Raw genomic sequence first — 20,391 nt, 5'->3', positions numbered from 1 at the left:
TGAAAAATGGGAAAATCTCCCTCCTTCAATAAACAAACCCTCACAGGTCTCTAAATGCCTTCCCATTGATTATATGCTGTTTCCCTCTCATTGTATTAAGTGCTTTCCTGACAGTAATCTTTTAATCTTTGCATTCACTTCCTAAAACCTGAGTTTGCTGTTGATGCTGTTTAATCTCTGTGTCCTGAGGTGTGGGGGATGTGGGGGCTGGGAAGGCGACTTCCCAAGAATGTGTCGCTAGCAGGTGGCAGAGACAGCCTTTTCTTCTTCCCTTAATCAGTATTCTGAACAGCCTTCACGGGTTAGATTTTCTTTTCAAGTTAATGAATTTCATTAACCTCAACTGGTATAAATTGAATGCCACATGATACAATACATGCATCTCTTTAATACATAAATTTCCCCCATGTATGCAATAATGAACCCTCTTACTTAACGCCATTGAAAGAATACTGGAATGATTAATTGAAAATGCAAGTTGAAATGGAGATTTTTGCATTTTTATTTCAGCCTAAAATATATGTGTGCATTCCTGTCATTGAGTTCTGACTAAGTACAAAGTTCTTTGATTACATCTCATGCTGATAAATGCTTTACAATAATTCATACACAAGGTAGATCCATAATTTACTCAAGCATTCCAATCGCCCTCTCTGGGATGATGAGAAAAGCATGAAGGAAGAAAGTGATGAAGCAAGTCTGAATGGCGCCCCGTTTTCATTTCCCCCTCTTTCTGCAGAACCTTCTCACTGTTTTTCTTGCTCAAGCCTAATTATAGGAAACTGAGTGACATACCCCACAGCTCTTATGCTGAAGTCCTGAGCCCCAGGTGACTGTATTTGAAGTCAAAACCTCTGGAAAGGTGGCTAAGGTTAGGCGGGTTGGTAAGGACAAGGCTCTCCACTGGAAAGTAGGGCAAATGCCCTTACAGAAAGGAACCTCAGAAGCTCCCTGTCTCTATAAGAGTACAAAGCAAAGGCCATGTGAAGAGCACAGCCAGCAGGTGACCCTGTGCTAGCCAGAAGGAGTTCCTCCCCAGAAACCCTGATTTACCAGCTCCTTGACCTTGACCTTAGTGGCCCTGTGGGAACGAGTGGCTGCTGTTGGAAAAGCTCAGTCTGTAGGGTTTTGTTGTGGCACTCTAAGCAGACCACCTCACTGGCTTAGTAGCTTTTACGCGAGGGATTCATCATTCAGGTTCAGATAAAACATTGAATTAAAAATTTATAGAAACAAAATTCTATTCCCTTTCTATTTTGCTGGGTGACAAAATATTTAATTACGTTGTATGGCTGTGTGACATACATTTGAGAACAAAGGCAACATATCTTTGAGAGCCCAGAGGTGTGCATCAGGGAAGTAACAAGAGGCTGGCGATGGCTGAGAACGTTCGTTACTGAGACCAATTTAGGTTCTACAATAACTTAATTTCCATTTTAAAGGAGCAAAGTCCCTGCTGTATTTTGTTCACCTGTTAAAGCACATTTTATTTTGTTTCCATAGTAGTTCAAGCCAAGCCTCAACTGATACAATGAATACATTAATCCTAGACTAAGGAATGATCTAGATATTGCAGTCTGAGATTTACACAAAGTAGATGCCTCGGTAGGAAAAAGAACACCACATTGTGACTATAAAATTAAATCATCGGGCCTTGCAAGAAGCTGGCCAATGGACTTGAAGTCTAAGACATATTAGTATCAAAGAGAATCTGTCCCTGACAGGCAAACTCCTCTCCCTCTTCCTCTGGTCTGAGCATCCCCTGGATTGCACTCTGCTGCCATCCACTACTAGTTCAATCATCAAATGTTCATTGGATGTGTCCTATTGTCCACACACTATTCCAAGAGCCAGGAGACAAGAGACACACATGACATCTTCGTCACAATGGGGCTTGTGTTCTTGATGGAAGGCAGAACACCAATTAATGAAATGATTTCAGGTAAAAATAGGTGAGAATGGTACACACTTTATACTGGGGCATATTTTAAAATTGGCTGTTTTTCAACTCACTTCTCTGTTGAAAATGAAAAGTGCCTTTGGAATGAAATGTTCTCAAAAACACGAAGACCCTGCTGTGCCCTGACACACATCAGGCTGTTGAGAGAAGCTGAGCTCCAGAAGGTGTTTCTTGCTTAGAAACAGACTTTCCCAGCGTACCTGGCAAGTTTTATGCTGTGGTCCTTCATGTAATGAGGACAAAGTGGACAATTTAAGTTCTCCACAAATAGCCTAAATGAGTCTCTCGGTAAAGGGAGTTTCCTAGGATACCGTAATATATCAGCTTCTTGTTGAAAAGGAATGCAAAGAGATATTGTGAAAGTTAGGTAAAGAAAAATAAGATACCAGAAAACATTAAAAGGAATTTAATGTGATAGACTATTATTGTTTGCACAAATTGTAAGTTATTATTATATTAAAGACTATGCTAACATAAACACAGTGACAATTTTGGTCTATGCATATTACATACTAAAATACATATGAATTCCATTTATGTAGTGACCTTTACTAATTGCCTTAAAACTTGGGGCCATATAGTAAGAGTATTTTAAGGTCTTAACAGCTTTTATAGCATTTTTTTCTAAAAATGAGCTGCTAAACAGCATGCTCTCCAAAACCTCTAAATCCTAGGAGTGATGGGCTACTTCATACAAACTTCTATTAAATATATGGTGGTTAAGTCCCCCAAACAAACAGCAGGATTCTTTTTTTCATAGATCTGTTACTGGTTAGCAGAAAAGTGTAATTATTAAAAAAAAAAAGTCAAATTCTAGGAGGCAGCACTATCATTGCCTGCATCAGATTAAATTGGGAGTGAGAAGGAATGCCAGTGAAAGGACATGCAGCTGCTGCTATTTTTGGAAGGGAAATCCCAAATATCTTAACCTTTGTGTGACATCACATCATCTGGAGCTGTGAGTTTATCAGAAGATGGCCAGCTAGCACTTTTATGGATAATAGTTGAATTAATAAAACAAAATATAACCCACAGAAAACATATGCTCGCTGAACTATTAACCACAGATGATTTAAGTCATTAATCTCTGTAAATTCATATTTACTATTTAATGTTTGTTTAGTACTGCACTTAGATCCCTGCCTTCGAGATTACAACTTTCTTCAGGTGGTTTCAATACAGCGACTCGCAGAGTCACAACATCATACTTTGTTTATGTGCCGGAAATAAAGGCTAACGTGTGTTTAAGTAAAGGACCTCAGCAGCTTTGCTGACTTTGGTCATGACCCAGCCCTAGCAGCACTGAATGTTCCATGTGTGGCTACTCTGAAGTTGCTTAGAATGTAAATTACATAGTAGACTTTGAAGGCTTAGCATCACAAAAATCACTCTAAAAGAAATCTCAGTCACATTAAAATAATTTTTGTATATAATGGGTTAAATAAAATATTTTAAAATGAATTTACCAATTTCTTCTTTTCTTTATTTAGGTGATTAATAAACTTTGTTCACACTACCATCTTTCTCCAGGACAAAGATGATTCAACGTGGCAAGGGCTGGACTCTGTCAGCTAAGAGCCCTGAACCCCAAAACCTAACAGGAATGTTTGACATTCTTCTGTCTTGTAATTCCAAATCACCATTTGTTTTCCATCACGTCTTAAATTTTATTTGTATTTGACGTATGTATATGTGCATGTGTATGTATTGTGTATATGCATGTGTATGTATTATGTGTGTATGTGCAAATGTGTGTATGTATGTGTGTACATGAGAGTGTGTGTATATGTACACTTGTGCCACAGAATACATATGGAGTCAGAGGACAAGTAGGAGGAGAGATTTCTTTAACATGTAAATCCTAGGGATTGAACTCAGATGGTGTGTTTCCTATCAGGTATCTCTTCTACCCACTGAGAGATCTTGCCAGATGCCATTACTTAATATGTGCAAATATCTCTTCAAAACTATCTCCTCCTTGTTCCCATCGCTTAATGCAGTTATCACTTTATATGTGTTTGAGCATGCATGTGAGTGTGGTACACACAAACACAAAATTTACATGACTTAATGCAGTTATCATTTTATGTGTCTGACTGTGTATGTGGTGTGATACACACAAACACATTTTACATCATTACATTTTGTGTTTAAGGAGCTAATGTCCATCTGTCCCTCTCCTAACAAGGCACTGTGATTCCACTTATAAGGAGTTCCCCAAAATAACCCAGGACAATTACCTTGGGTCAGGATGTTTAATGCAGCCTGATCCTCAAAGCTTGCCATGTGGGTTAATATTTGCCAATTATAGCATTAAGGTACTGATCATTTGGGTCTTTTCTGGCCTGGTGCATACGTAACTACTTGGTTCTCCAATTCGTATTAAAATATTTTAAAAGCTCAGCATATTTACATATGACCGTAAATTTATTTTAAACCTGTATGAACACACAGCAGCTTTATGCACAACAATTCTGTGGCCTGCACTGGCCAGTGATCACCACATCCTGGAGGTGAACCACAGACAACCTTAATGTTCTCATAGTCTGCCTATCCATATGTGCATTGGCTATCAGAGGCGTGGAGTTCCATGAGGGCAATTCATCATATCTCATATCATGATAATGCTTTGTCCCCCAAAGTATTCCTTTCCAATAAAATCACACTGACTTGCCCAGAAAAAGAAGATGCCAACTCATTGGCTGTGTGTCCAAGCATTTGCCAGCCAGTGGGTGTTCAAATGCATTCACTCTTTAGAAAATCGAAATCTCCAGCTCCTCAAAATGACTAAACTGGATCTCCATAAATTTTACATAGACATACTAATTGCATGTATTAAGAATACAAACATTTAAACACTTACTGAAACTATTTGGACATTTTTATCAGACCAATAGTACACTGAATAAAGTTTAATATAAGTGATATACTCCCATTGATCTTGATTTTTTAAAAGAATTGCATTTAGAAAATAGGAGAGTGCCTTAGATTGGTTTACAATCCCAACCAGAAGAAGGCCAAAACAAACAAACAAAACATAAAGTGTATAAAGCCATCTTTGTCTATTGCCATCCAGGGGATAAATTATTATAATGTGTAAAAGTTAAATCGTAGCAGGGTGGTAACTGGGTGTGCACACTGGCTTTTATGGTTCTGGGATATTTACTCTAAGATCTGAACATGCAGCAAATCATCAATACTTTCATAAAAGTCAAATTAAAAGTTACGTTTCACTTTAAATTTTATTTTTTAACCAATTTGTTTCCTTTATTATGCACAAAAGAATTAATTACATCATAAAATATGACTATATAAGTTTAAAAGAGCTCTCTATAAAGTATAAATACAAACTTCAAGTGATCAAGATGATCAAGTGTAACATCAATTTAAACAGCAACATTTTTCCTTCCTTCCTTCTTTTCTTTCTCTCTTTTTACTGTACCTGCACTTCCTGTCTACTCAGGTAACTAATTTTATTCCTTCTCAAGTCTCTGATGGGGTTGAAGACCAGATAAGTTTAGGGGTTAATATGTCTTTAGGTCTAGATAGATGTTTTAAGTTGATAAATATGAGATACAATAGATGTTGATTTACATTCAGAATTTTAGAGTCACCAAGATAGGAAGGATGTTGTCTTCAAGGTCGCCAAAAGAAATAGCCAAAACACCATGAATGTAACATTTATATAATTCCTGGTTGTTTAATGGTTCTTCTTACTGTAGGCAGTTTATTGTATATATGTGTAATAATATAAATGTATATGTAAAAAAAGAAAAAAGAATTAAAAAAAAAGAAAGTTCACTTCAAATTTTAATAAGTGTAACAGCAAAGTAATAGTATTCTTACTAAAGAGTAAGAAATTTGCCTTTCACCTTCAATGGATTGTGTTCAACAATAGCTTGCCTCATACATTTTATGTAAAACAAGTACTAGGCTGGAGCACCAGCAGAGTGTGATGAATGAAACAGAACCCTGAAAGTGAGTATCTTAAAACAAACAAACAAACATTAGCAAACATCAATTGAATAACACTGGGTCATGTGCAGCCACACTCAAGCATAACCTTGCCTTGTATCTGTTTGTAAGTGTCCACATAAATATATTTCTTTATTCAGCCAAAGCATAAGCTTTAACAGTCAGGACTGCATCTTAAGCTTTGCTGCTGGTGCTGCCCAGTTCTGCACTGAGAGTCTCCATGTACTCAGGAACTCGGCAGAAACCCTGACTGCATCAGGAGGGCTGACGCCTGCTGTAGCCATGGCTAGTGAAATGTGGTACTCCGCAGAATCAAACACCATTGTTGCCTTTTGAGCTATTCACAAATCTCCTATAAACTCTTCTTAAACTAAATTCCAAGCAGCTCTCCCCTATTCTAGACTCACTGTCTATTTTAAACGAAATATTTTTACATCTTTTCATTCTACACTTAGTAACTGTTAGTAACTTCTTGTTCTTATGAAAAACGCATACTAAATTTCATTTAGTAATATCTTCCATAGACAATGCTCAATCCCGTGTAACATGCTTCACCATAGAAAACTCTATAAGCAGAATGAAAATGTATACCTCATCCCTGTGCTTATTAAAGTGCATTCTGCAGACTCACTCTGAAGGCTTGTTCCCAGTCCTCAACTTCTCTTTATATCTTCCTTTGGACCCTTGTGTTAATTAGGAGAAATTTCAGACAGACAAGTATTTAAAGTATGAAAGCATACTAAAAGTTCCCAGGTTGATCAATTTTTGTTTTAACATATTTGAGGGCTTGTTTTTTTTATTGAAGTAGTTGAAAGGTCACATTTCTTTGACCTTAGTTCTAACAAAACCCAAAATGTTATTCTCATGCCAAAGGTAGCAGTCTAAAAGTAAGTGTCTTGTTGGGATTTTAGCAGTCTCCTGGGAATGTATAACCAATTTCTCACCCGAAGCCATTGTTTATAAGGGCTATAGCCCCTCCTCATGCCTAAAGTACTTAAGGAATAGCTGGCCATAGCTTTGAATACATGAAGATGCAAAGCTAATTGTTCTGTGTTCTCTGTAAAAGAATTTCTTATGAACCTGTCTTCCTTTCTTTTCTTCCTGTGCTTAGATTTTTCTACATGGATATTCCAAAATATTCGAAAGTGTACAAAAAAAGAATCTTCCTAACTCTATGGCCTTCTCTTATCTGCTTTTGATTTTCATTTCCTTTCTTGGTCAATGATACAACCACACAAGCAGTTATGGCATTACCCAACGGCCAACTGTTCTAGGTTTAAATTCCTTCTCTCTCACTCTTAATCACAAGGGGTTTTATGGGGATTAAAATCTGTCAACAAAAGAGAATGCTGGTAGGCTGATTTGTTAATTTATTAAATCTTACTGAACTTCTACTATATGTCAACCAATGATGTGGACAAGGAAGATGTTAGGCTGTGCTGAGCCAGTCAGCACACACATACAAGCAGTTAGCTGTGTACATAAATATGTATAATTATTGGCTTCAAGATAGAAACAGGACAAGCCAAGGATTGGAGAAGGCTGGGAGTTGGGAAAAAAGATGTACAGCAGGCACTTGTATTTAAAATGCTGTAGCTGACCAGTACACTCACTGAGGAGTTTGTGCAAAATCCACCATGATGTATACGTCTGCTACACTATTCTCCATTTGATAAATCAGAGAACTTTTTTTAAAAACCTAAATATTTCACATTCTTGTTTACTGAGTTAGAATCTTACTGTAAGTACCACTGGGATTATTCATTGTAAGCTTTGGATAATGAAATTAAGTCAATCAATTAGTCAAGAGTTCAGTAAAGAGATAGAAGCAGAAAATGCAGGCTGATGGGTTCTTTTCTCATAACAGCATACTGACCCAAATAATGTAAGATTTTCCACAGAGGATCAGTGAGAGAAATGAAAAGGTGTAAGCCACAAAATACAGTGGCGTGTGTAGGACACACAAGGCCAAGCCAACGGGGGTGGGGATGGGGGCTCATCAACAAAGAACATTCCATGTAGGGAGCCAATGTCTATTTTTAAAGCAAAATTAATTTTTTTTTAAACCACACAAATGCTGCCCTTGCAGATAGGTCATAAGACATTACCTTTATCTTCACACATTCTGTTTATATTAACAGAATCCTCACTGTGTTTTCAGATCTTCTCATTTCTTTCACTGCTTGTAACAGTCAGGAAGAAAGATAAAGAATAAAGCATATTTTAAGGCTTTGTCTAATCTTGTTTCTCCAAAGAAATTAAAATGAGAACTGTGTTAGTTTTGGCTTTATTTGTATCATCATTTAAAACCCATCATCCGGGAAAGTCAAAACGGAATAGGAATAGTATCTCTCAAGTGAAAACAGGGTTCACAGAACAGTTCAGTCAAAGGAGACAGCAAGGCCTAAGGCCTTCACCAGACTGGCTTAGTGGGGCTGTGGGATGATTGCAAATAATGACAGGTATGGAAGAGGAAAGGGAATGGAGACACTGAGGATGTTTATGGAACAGCACCATAAAGAGATAAGGAGAAATGCCTTGAATTTGCTGTAAGCAGGGAAAACTGACCTGGGAATGTGTGTTGGCTCAGAAGAGGTAGCCAAGAAGCGCCAGTTGGAGACAGAAGAGACATGAACTGTAGAGACCTAGATTATGGAGTTATATCATCAAAAAAGTAGGATCATGGAAAGAAAGGTCAAGTAAACTGCACGGTCAGACCCAGGTGACCTGAACCAAGCAGCACATATATGGAATTGCTACCTCCTTGGTTCAATGGAACAGCAAAGCTGGTCCTACCATTGTTGCTGGTACTGTTGGCTATAGTTAAGCTGCATTCAATTATATCTGTTCAGAGGCATGATCATTCTATCTATCACTGTATTGATCTACCTTCCCGTTTATGATCCATCCGTCATCTGTGATTAATCTATGATCATCAATCCATATCATAAGCTGCTGAATAGCCAAGTTACCTGATACTACAAATGAGTTGCTTTTATTTTCTAGTTAGAATTACATTCGGCATGACCCCCTTCCTCATCATAGTTGCAGCCTTTACTTTAACATAACATAAAAATTTTCTGTAGCTTGTGATCTATGGGCCCCAAGTCATATCTGGAGAATCTGATTTTGTTAATTTTACAACTTTAAAAATATTTATAGACATCTCCATTATCTTATGCAATTTCTGTGGCTGCTTTCTGCTCTGATTACAGAACCAAGACCTTATGACCTAGAAAACCTAAATTATTTGCCATCTGGCCTTTATAAAAGTGTTACCAACCCCTGCATCTGATCCACCTCACTAACCATTTTTTCCAAACTGAAATATGTAAGTTGAATATGTGCTTTGTGCACATACAAGCTATTAAGGATTCTGGATCCAATAGGGTTTAACCTACAGTGCCAAGACAGCTCCTATACACTGCCCTCTTGACTAAATAAATCTGTGAGCTACAACCAGACAAGTTCATTCTCCGTGGTCGTTCCTAGTAAACCCTGGATTGTCTGCATAGCCTCCATATATTCTACAGTTATGTATACTCCCACCTTATAAAATTGGAAAAACTATCAAACATATGATGGCTCAAGGACATCATCATTTTAAAAAAATCAACAATTGCCTGGGCATAATCTAATCACTTCTACTGATGTAGGGAGATAAGCTGGAACTATTTCAATAGCAAGCCTCTGGAAATGGCCCCGCAACCCCACTGTTGGGTGCTCGCCTACAAGCATGTGCACCAGCCTATCATAAAGATATCCACAGAGCAGTGCTTACCACACTAGCTAATCTATGGAAACAATCCTGGTGTCTAAAAACAGAGGAAGTAAGACATGAAGCGAGGTCTAGACATAACTGAGTGGTTTTCATCTGTAGAGAATATAGTCATGTGCAGAAACCTGAGTGTAAGTGGAAATGATCATGTTAAGCAAACATATAAATGAGATAAACTTGAGGTATCTCATACGAAATCCCATATTTTATATATGTTTTTATAATCATGAATGTATATGTGACATCAAAGTAGAAATAGGACTGTCTGGGTCAACACAGACTAATAAGAAGAAAAAGAGAGACCAATGCGAAGTTGTGAATATGGTGAGCTCAGTGTCTTAATATATGTATATGTAACATAAGGTGTTGTATGAAAACACCTTTATGTAATACAGTATGTTATGTTGAAAATAGATACTATGACATTTTTAAAGAAACAACAACAACAACAAAAACTAAGCCAGATGTTTGTGTAGTTCTCATGAAAACTTTCTAATGCCTAGAAACATGGACGGAGGAAAATCCCAGCTCTCACTGTTTGATGCCCTGGGTGTGACAACCTCAAGCCAAGACAGCACTCCTCTTTGTCCTAATCATATGTTAATATTCTGGGTACAGATAAGAAAGGCACCTAGGAAAGCAGGATAGAACTGCATGGCAACTGCAGTCAAGGGGCCTTTAGTGTCATCAAGGACCTTATGGGCTTGTTTATACACTCTGTTACCCTCATTTAGGCTTTTAAGTAAATTTGTTGCCTATTTATTGGTTCATTTGGTTGCTTTTCCCACAACTAAGGGAGCTTCAGCAGCATTTCATAAGAACGGGCTATTGCTGTGTTGGGTATTAAATCTTCCAGTGAGAGGCAGAATGCGTGAGAAAGCCTCTTCTTACGTCAGATGAAAAGTTGTCCAACTCATGTTCACAGCCATGCTCAGTGATTGTCACCATGCTCAGCCATGCCACAGCTCAAGTGTAAAACTCCAAAAACCTAACATACACAAGCTAATGGCTGTAGTTATTAACAGAATGTGGCATGCTTAAAAACTGCCAAGTACATTTTGTGTTCTTACTACCAAAAAACTGTATGAGGTGATACATATGCCAATGAGTTTGTTTTAACCATTCATTCCACAATAAGCACACATTTCTAAATATGTTACGCACAGATACATAAATTTCTATTCATTAAAAATAAATATCTAATAAAATCATTTTATTTTATTTATTTTTCTTTTCTATCTGTCCCATTTTTAAAATTTTTATTTTATTAATTTATTCAGATTACCTCTCAATTGTTATACAATCCTTTGTAACCTCCCACTTCTCCCTCCCTTCCTCTTTCCCCCTATTCCCCTTCCCTAAGTCTGTGACCAAGGGGGACCTTCTCCCCCACTATATGGTCATAGGCTTTCAAGTCTCATCTTGGTTGCCTGCTTATTTTTTCTCTGAGTGCCACCAGGCCTCCTCACCATGGGGAAGTAGTCATGGACAAATGGATGGAACTAGAAATGATCATACTGAATGAGTTAACCCAGAAACAGACTCACATGGTATATACTCATTTATAATTGGACACTAGCCCAAGGGGCATGTCCCACTAAATTCTTCACTTACCAGGAGATTGGGATAGATGTGAGGACATCTTACTGGAACTCTAGGTAAGAGAAATATAGGAAAATGGGGAAATAGAAGGATCCAAAGGGCCACAGAAACCTACAAGAAAAAAATCATGACGGGTAGATCTGGGAGGGGGGTCTGCTCAAATTACTGCATTAACCAAGGACAATACAAGCAGTAAACATCGAACCTCTACTCTGATCTAGTCAATGGACAGGACATTCTCCACAGCTGTGTGGAGAGTGGGGACTGACTCTGACAAATATTTTTAAGAGAATTGTAATAAAGTTTTTAATCATATGTGGCACAGCACTGCACACATCCAAAACTGTCTTCATGTACCCACTCTACACAACAGTACTGAGCCAAAACCCTGAAAATCTGAATAAATGTCACCCCTTGTGCTGAAAGGTAGCTCATGCGCCTCTGATATACTGTCCTGCCAGTTTCCCACCAGCCAATATGAAAACCAACAAACCATAAACCACACAAATCACAAGGCAGAACACAACTGAAGATAATATATAGATTTCAGTAGACCAGGGTGTAGATAGGAAAAAAGACATATTATGGTATGAATCATCAATGCTTGTAGTGAATAAAACAAAATAAAATGTGTTTCATCCTTTTTCTAGAGAAACCCTCATAAAAACATATTTCTTCTTGCATGGTAATGGTGAACGTACTAGGCCTTTATTTATGACTTACATTTATTTGGTCCTGAAGTACTGCATGGGAAGACAGAACATTTCTGCCCACTGGGGCTGTCTCGGATGCTTTTGCTAAAACTACCCTTCCAGAAAAGTCATTGTAGAGATGCTTGGCTTTAAACTGCATTTAATTCTGAAATGTGGATATCTGAAAGAGGTTGGTGCTCGGAAGTCCATCATCCTGAAAATGAAGTAACAACATGGACATAGTATACAAGCATCGAGTGTGTAAGGAGTCTGGTCTCATCACTTGCTTGGCCTGGCTCACTCCCTAGGACACACCTTTTCTGCATTCAACTAAGATGTCATGATTCTCTGTCAATTAAAACTTGTTCCCTTCTTCCCTCCCTTCATTCTTTTTTTTTCTTTCTTTTTCTTTCTTTCTATCTATTTTTGGAGTGGTTACAATATTTCATATAGCCCTGGTTAGTCCTGAACTCCCTATGTATCTAATGATTCATTTCCAATCCTTGCTCTGCCCTCTCTAGTGCTGGCATTACAGGTATGCACAACCATATTTAGTTTTATCTGGTGGTGGAGGTCACATCTAGCTCCTCGTGTCTTACAGGTGATCACTCTGCCACTTGAACTATACCTTCCACCTCAGTTCAGTCTTTTGATGGCTTCCCTTCACTCTCAGAATTATGGCCAACTCCCTCATATTTCCCCCAGGTCCTTCACTAGTGGATATGTGCATTCCTGCATTTTAATTTTATTTTATTTTTCTATTTTAATTTTTTGTTTGTTGCTTAGTGTCTGCATGATGAGAAGCATGCATGCCACTGCATTCATGTCAGGTCAGAGGACAAGTGTGTGCAGTCTATTTTATTCTTGCACCTCTACATAGATTCCAGGGATCAAACTCAAGTGCCCATAATTGTACAGAAAGCACCTTCACTCCCTGAGCCATCTGGCCAGCCCTTCATATGATTTTATTAGTACTGCTTTTATAATCCTCATCTGTACACCTTGAGAAGAGTTTTCTTTCTGTTGATAAGCTCCACTCCCTCCATCCCCATCCTGAACTTTTAACCTCCTATTCATCATCTCTTTGTCAGAAAGCCTTTCTCAATCTGTCAAGTCTTGATGATATCCTGGACCTTAGTATGCTGGACCCCTAAAAACACCTGCCACAGGATACAGGACATTGACCCTTTCATACTTTAACTGTGAAATATACTTTTCTCAACAAAAATCTTGCATAGGCTCCAAACCCGCCATATAGAACAGATTACAGGGATGTACATGGCTGGAGAGTATTCAGCAGCCTTAATGTCTGCCCCATGATCCCTAAAGCACATCTGCAATCTTGGCTTTGCCTAGAAGGACCCTGAAAGTCAGTTGGAACTATTCATTTTTAGTCTTTGTCAGCTTTTGGCTTCATGACAGCCAGGACTACACATGAGTTACTTATGTCCTGCTAGAGAACAGAAGATCAGCATGGGATATGGCAGATATCAAGGAAGCAAAATGGTCATTTAATAAATAGTTCTTGCTTCAGAGCTTAGTGAAGGATACATGATAAGCACCATTGGTGTTACCTTCTTTTTGGAAGAGAGTTGAAGAATTGCTTGAAAAGAAATAATCGAATGAGTCCTAACTTACACCAACTCATTTCTACCCTGAAACTTTCTGGGTCCTTACAAGAGGTGTCCAAGAGTTACAAGTGTCCTCCATCTGGTTCACACAAAATGTTCCCATTCAAAGGTGTCCCTACACCTCTCTGAAATACCAACCAAATGATTGAACCAGAACAAGGAAAATGCAAGAATCCCAGAAGGAACAGCGTTTGCATCTGACTCATCTTTCAAGGCGGGAAAACAAACAGCACCCAGATTCTTCCAGACTTTCATAATGAAAATGACAGGGCTCAGAGACCACAAGCACTGAGTCCTACCTGACAACATGCCCAGGGAGCTGGCTGGCTAGAAGAAAGCTGTGATTCTGTAGATTTGCCCCACCGTTCTGAAGCAATTTTGTTTTATTTTAGGTCACCAAAAGAAAAAAATCCTCCAGACAAAAGTCATTTTTAGTCAATGCAGATCACATCATAGCTCAGGGTAACCTTTACTGTACAGCATCCAGGTAATGCACAGCATCCAGGTACCTAGGACTCACTACAATGCACAGCATCCAGGTACCCTGGACATACTACAATGCACAGCATCCAGGTACCCTGGACATACTACAATGCACAGCATCCAGGTACCCTGGACATACTACAATGCACAGCATCCAGGTACCCTGGGCATACTATAATGCACAGCATCCAGGTACCCTGGACATACTATAATGCACAGCATCCAGGTACCCTGGACATACTACAATGCACAGCATCCAGGTACCCTGGGCATACTATAATGCACAGCATCCAGGTACCCTGGACATACTACAATGCACAGCATCCAGGTACCCTGGACATACAATAATGCACAGCATCCAGGTACCCTGGGCATACTACAATGCACAGTATCCAGGTACCCAGGACTCACTACAATACACAGCATCCAGGTACCCAGGACACATTACAATACACAGCATCCAGGTACCCAGGACACACTACAATGCACAATATCCAGGTACCCAGGACTCACTACAATACACAGCATCCAGGTACCCAGGACATACTATAAGGCACAGCATCTAGGTACCCAGGACTAACTACAATGGACAGCGTCCAGGTACCCAGGACTCACTACATTGCACAGCATCCAGGTACCTAGGACTCACTACAATACACAGCATCCAGGTACCCAGGACACATTACAATACACAGCATCCAGGTACCCAGGACTCACTACGTTGCACAGCATCCAGGTACCTAGGACTCACTACAATTTACAGCATCCAGGTACTCAGGACTCACTACAATGCACAGCATTCAGGTACCTAGGACACACTACAATGTACAGCATCCAGGTACCCAGGACACACTACAATGCACAGCATCCAGACATATCAGAACTTGATACAATGTACCATATCCAAATACACCAGGACATACACAATGCATAGCATGCAGGCACCTGGACACTTCTAAAACGCACAACTCTCATCTTAAGGGGATAAGAGATAATATATTCTGAAGCCAAATACTGGTCACCATGCAGTTAGATGACACTTAGCATTTTAATTCGTGGTGTAGATGTATGTAATTCTAATGGATTTACCTAATGGCTTCAAAGATGTTAGGTCAGGTACAAAGCAAGGCAATACATGGTTATTACCAAGTCTAAAGTCTGCCCAGGCTCTGGACTTGAAACAATCCAACCTCTCGACAATCATCAGAATTCTAGTCAGAGTATCAGCCTGGTGGAAGGTTCAGCTGGAGGTGTGGCTTTTTTACCCAGGAACTTTGTTCATACACCATAGTGTGTGTGTGTGTGTGTGTGTGTGTGTTGTTGTTGTTGTTGTTGTTGTTGTTGTTGTTGTTGTTGTTGTTAATGTTGTTTGTGCTCATTCATTTGAACCCTGGCATATATGCCACCTCACATGTGTGGAGGTCATACCTTGATATATGTTTCTTTTTTTTTTTTTTTTTTTTTTGGTATTTGTTTCTTACGTGGTAGAATCTTGGTCTTCATCTTCCATTTTGAATTAAAGACAGAACCAAGCACTCATTGTCCCATTGTGCCAGGACTGCTCTCCATGATGTCTAGAGACTCTCCTCATATTGCGTTCTGACTCCCTGCAGCAGTACTGGGAGAAATCCAGGTCTGTAGGCTCAAAGGCCTCCAATTTGAGTCTCTTTATCTACTAAATCTTCCTAGTCCCACATGCTCCTTTGGAAGAATTGAATTAAGTACTTCTAGCCATGCTGTTATAAAGTCAATGCCATGCTGTGATCAAAACACACAAAAAAACGTAAATATGCATCATAAGGTTTGAAACTCCAATACTCGTAGAACTGAACAGAAATTATAAAAACAATTGAGTGTAAGATTTAGGCATTCTTCTGGCCCTTGGCTCTCAGACGCTTTCACAAGAGATGGCTTATATTTTCCTGGTTTGTTGCCACCTCTTTTCATCTTTGATCTCTGACCAAGGTCAGTGTGCTGTCATTTGTATGGCCCTAGAAAGCACATTGAAGATCCTGTTAATCTCTCTCTAGCTTATGACGAAGCCAGAGACAATTCAATCACTGGCATATTAGCTAAAAAGACAAACTAGAATGGTTGCTAACATTTGTACTTGGAAAGGGATTTGTATTCTTATATCTTGAGGCAAGAAGTACTGTCTAGTTAGGTTTTAGAATAATTTATGATGTCATTTAACTGTGGCTCTTTCCCTTCCTGGCATCAGTCTGAACATCACCCATCATGAACAGTCATTATCAAAAAAGCATCAAACTGCATAGACACTGAAATAAGATGTGGCTCCTAAATTAGAATCTGGTCTAGATTTAGGGATAGGATTAAAGTAAATTAGCTTGAGCAAGAACAACAGTTAATAATAGGATATAAGGAAGTATAAACAATGAGTTAAGTGTTTAAATTCATTGTAATGTATTCTTCCTTAGCTTTGAAACCTCACTTGAATCAAGCCTGCCATATTCCTATGATGGGCATCTGATGGAAGGATCTGGAGGTCTTGTTTCACATTAAGGATGGTACCGTGATAGAACATTCTAGAAGACCAATCACCTTATAAGAGGAACTTATCATTTACAAACCAAAGATTTTTGTACCATTTCTTAACTTCTCTCATTATCTGCGCTGTAAGACACAGCTAATCAAACCCAAGCTTTTTGTATCAGGCTGAAAACAATAATAAAAAAAATCCATCTCATTTGGCACCTGCCCTTATTCCTTACAGTTTCTTTCTCAACACACAAACTGGGCAGCAACTAACAGAACTGCAAAGGACAAACGCATGGCATTCAAATGTGAATGTAGCCTTACCTTCACATAAGGCCTTCCACACACCTGTCCATACCCATTCGAGGATTTCAGTGACTATTGATCACATCTTCTAATGACCATAAACCAATATTGATCAGATTTTGTTTTATATATTTCCCCTGAACATCTTTCTCCTGCATGTCCTCCCCTGACTTCTATGCTGTCTACATCTGAGCTTCAAAATTGCAAAATTAACATCTTCCTTAAGGATTCATAAGAGAAAGGGCGAAAGCAAACTGAAGATGTTTATAATCTGAGCAAGGTGTGATGTAGTAAGTTTACCTTTCTCCCTGATCTGAATGAGTTATTTCTGTGATGTTTAGACCTCTCCAAAAACACTTGGAGTCAGCCCTTGAAGATTCCAACACATTACTGGAACCTGTTTCTATCAGTCACTTGCTCCCTCCCACCCCTATGGGTTCTTTATTGACCCCAGTATTGCTGAAAAGAAGGTACAGACGCTGTCTCAACAGAACTCTCTAGTTGCCATTCAACCATGTTTCCCATTATAACTAAGATCCCATTGAAGACCTTTTTCTTTTTTTTTCTTTCTTTCTTTCTTTCTTTCTTTCTTTTTCTTTCTTTTACTTTTTCTTTCAACCATCCTCCTGCCTAATGATATTTTAACGTTACAGATATATAAATTATCTGTTCATAGATAATGAAAATAAATTATTTGGAAAAACACACACTACTCGGTCTTTCAACTTTCAACCCTTACAACTCAATCTTAGCTTGTTGAGCTATCTTTTCCTAGAAAGATAACTCATAATAACCCATTATGAGGTAACATTATTTTCTTCCATAAGTATATCTGGAGTTTTCCTACTTCCCAGTCCATTGTTAAAGAGAAAAATACTATGTTGTATGTGTCTGTGTGTGTCTTTGTGTGTGTGCACGTGTGTTTGTGCATGTGTTTGGGTATGTGTGTATGTGCACGCGTGCTATTGGCGTAACTGTGAAATAGCTTTAGGGAAAATATGAAGCAGTGTAGAGACATCATCAGTATTTTGACAAGTTCCTATGAAGACTAGATAGATATACAGAGTTCTAATAAAGAAATTTAAGATCAAAGTGTGCTCTTCAACAAAAGAAATGGGCTACACACAAAAAAAAAGTCCAAGCTGTCTGACTGGATTTGGGTCAGATTCTTGGGTTAATAAGCAATGGCTACATGCTTCTCATTTTCTGTCTTTGACTTCCTGTAATCAATACTTACTTGGGAGGGTTGCAAAATTATGGCTGTGAAGTCATGCATCAACATGGCATTTAACTCTAGGAAGCCAAAAAGGCAAATAAAGAATTATTAGCCCAGCTGAAAACTGAAAGAAGATCTGTCCATACCAGACACACTGTCCTGTGAAACAAGGGCCAGAAATCCACTCACACTCCACCTCATTTGCATTATAGTTGAGTGCAAAATCTCTCTTCTTTAATTAAGGGGTCATCAAAATAGACTTACGATATTTTACATAAAACACTGCCATCCAGTAGGGAATTGAGTTCCTGGGCCACACACCTTAACACTGCCATTTATTCTACATGTCATCAAAAAAACATAGCAATGTACTTCCCCCCAAGTTCGAAGGGCATTCCAAGGAAGTCTGAATTCAGGGCATATCAAGAAAGACACTGGTACATGACCAAGGTGGCTATTACAAATTTACCAAGTTACTCAACGCTGCCAGTTCAAACACTGAAACCACTAACAACAGTTTAGTGATGTCTTTGATGGGTGGGATGGTGATATGGGGGGAATTTGGTGGCTCTGAGTTCTTGAAAGAGATTCATGTAGGAAAACAAAACCCAAAAAGCTTAGGCCATTCCAGTTGCCCAGTGGGAAGGACCGCACCATTCCTGGGCCACAAGCTACGGCTGAGTACTTAAGCCTCTGGAGAAAAACTCAGGAAAAGAGGCAAGCCTGCACAGGACCATTCTTGGGACAGCCAATTCAGGAGCTTGGAAAACTTCAGCACAAAGGAAACCAACAAAAGAAGCCAGGTTCTCTGCAATTCAAGGAAATACCAGAAGCCCTGCTTTGCTTGAGTTCCTGAGCCTTTCAGAATTCCAAGGGAAAGTCACTTGAGGAAAATAAAGGGCAACACTGAATTCTCTTGAAAATAAATGACATATACTTTGCCAGTCTGCAGCAGAAATAACCACAATGCTGAAATCTATCACTCCTACTCTCCTAACAAAGATAAATAAATAAATAGATAGATAAGTAAATAAATAAGAATTATGTCATCTAGTAAAGGCCATTGAACTCCACAGCCTACCACAAGACCTGATCTTTACAAGAGTCAAATTCGCCCAATCTTAGGTGAGTACAACACGCAGCTTTCAAAGCTGGAAGGAGGCATCCACATCCTGGAATCAGCTATTCCAGGACACACACCTACTTATGTGACTTCTAAGGTGCAGAAAAGAAAACTACTCGAGCCATCATACTTCCCGGCCCCACGCCCCCCAGGACGACCTTTCACACACTCTCGGATGCATTCCTTCTGAGCTCATTTGACAAACTCAAAACCCAGAGGGGTTGGGGGCAGGGTGAACGACGCAAAGAACCCTGATAATAGCAAAATGAAGAACACAAATCAAATGAGTCTCTTACCGTTTCTCCTGAAGTTGGCATTGCGCAAAGCTTTGATGGATGCGCTCTGCGGAGCCGCAAAAGTGTCCAGATAGCTGCAAAAGTTCGCGCACGCGAGAATGGAGATGAAGGTGAGCCGCCGGTGCATTTGGGATCAGCGACCTAGGGACAGCGTCGGTCCAAATATAAATAAATAAATAAATAAAGCCCCCACCGGGCCGGGCTGGTGGACCTGTGCTGCGCCGCCTGGTGCCTTCACTGTCTACGCTGCCCAACAGAGTCTGGGCCGCCCAGCTACTGTCCCAGCTCTCCCCAAACTTCCTGCATGCTGAACTTTCCAAGCGCGTGTGGTGCCGCACTTCCTTGTGGCGCTGACTTGATCAATAGGGACTGGACAAACAACAGGTTGACGTAGGTTCGCCTCCCTCCGGTGGCCGGCTGCCGCAGCACAGGCTGCAGGGGGTGGGCGGCGCTGCGTCTGGCCCTCCAGGGGAGTGGAGGTTGTGGAGTTGCTGTGCAGCGGGGCTGGGTGCAGGGATCCCAGAGTCCCAGCGTGCAGTCCCAGCCAAAGCCGCTCTGCCACTGAGCATGCCCAGTTTGAAGGTGGGCCAGACTCTTTTCAACTCCCAGGGTTTTATATGAATTGACCAAGAGCAGAGGACAAGCATAAAGTGATAAAGAGTGAGGGGAGGATAGAATTTCTCTAGAGTTGAGTGTTAAGCTAAGGTGCTGGCTTTGGTGATGGTGGAATCTGGGGTGAAGGGCTGGAATCCCGCTGTGTTTATTGTACCCATATCAGTCAATGAGAAACGGGGGTGGGGGGGTGGGGGGGGGAGGGCTGTGGTCGTGGGGAG

At 39.7% G+C, this 20,391-nt stretch overlaps 1 protein-coding gene across 1 annotated transcript in view; it reads right to left on the bottom strand.

The window, feature by feature from the left end:
- The window catches only part of PDGFD (platelet derived growth factor D), a 209,416-nt gene extending 189,379 nt beyond the window's left edge, over positions 1-20,037 (bottom strand). The window contains exon 1 of the mRNA XM_084781507.1: positions 19,559-20,037. Within this exon, the coding sequence (XP_084637633.1) occupies positions 19,559-19,685 (127 nt within the window). The 5' untranslated portion in view covers positions 19,686-20,037. The remainder of the gene's footprint in view (positions 1-19,558) is intronic.
- Positions 20,038-20,391: the final 354 nt, after the last annotated feature.

This window comes from Acomys minous, assembly GCF_964271855.1.
Source record: "Acomys minous genome assembly, chromosome: 5".
Taxonomy (NCBI): domain Eukaryota; kingdom Metazoa; phylum Chordata; class Mammalia; order Rodentia; family Muridae; genus Acomys; species Acomys minous.
Note: the sequence above shows the minus strand (reverse complement) of the source record. Positions and strands in the feature narration are given on the sequence as shown.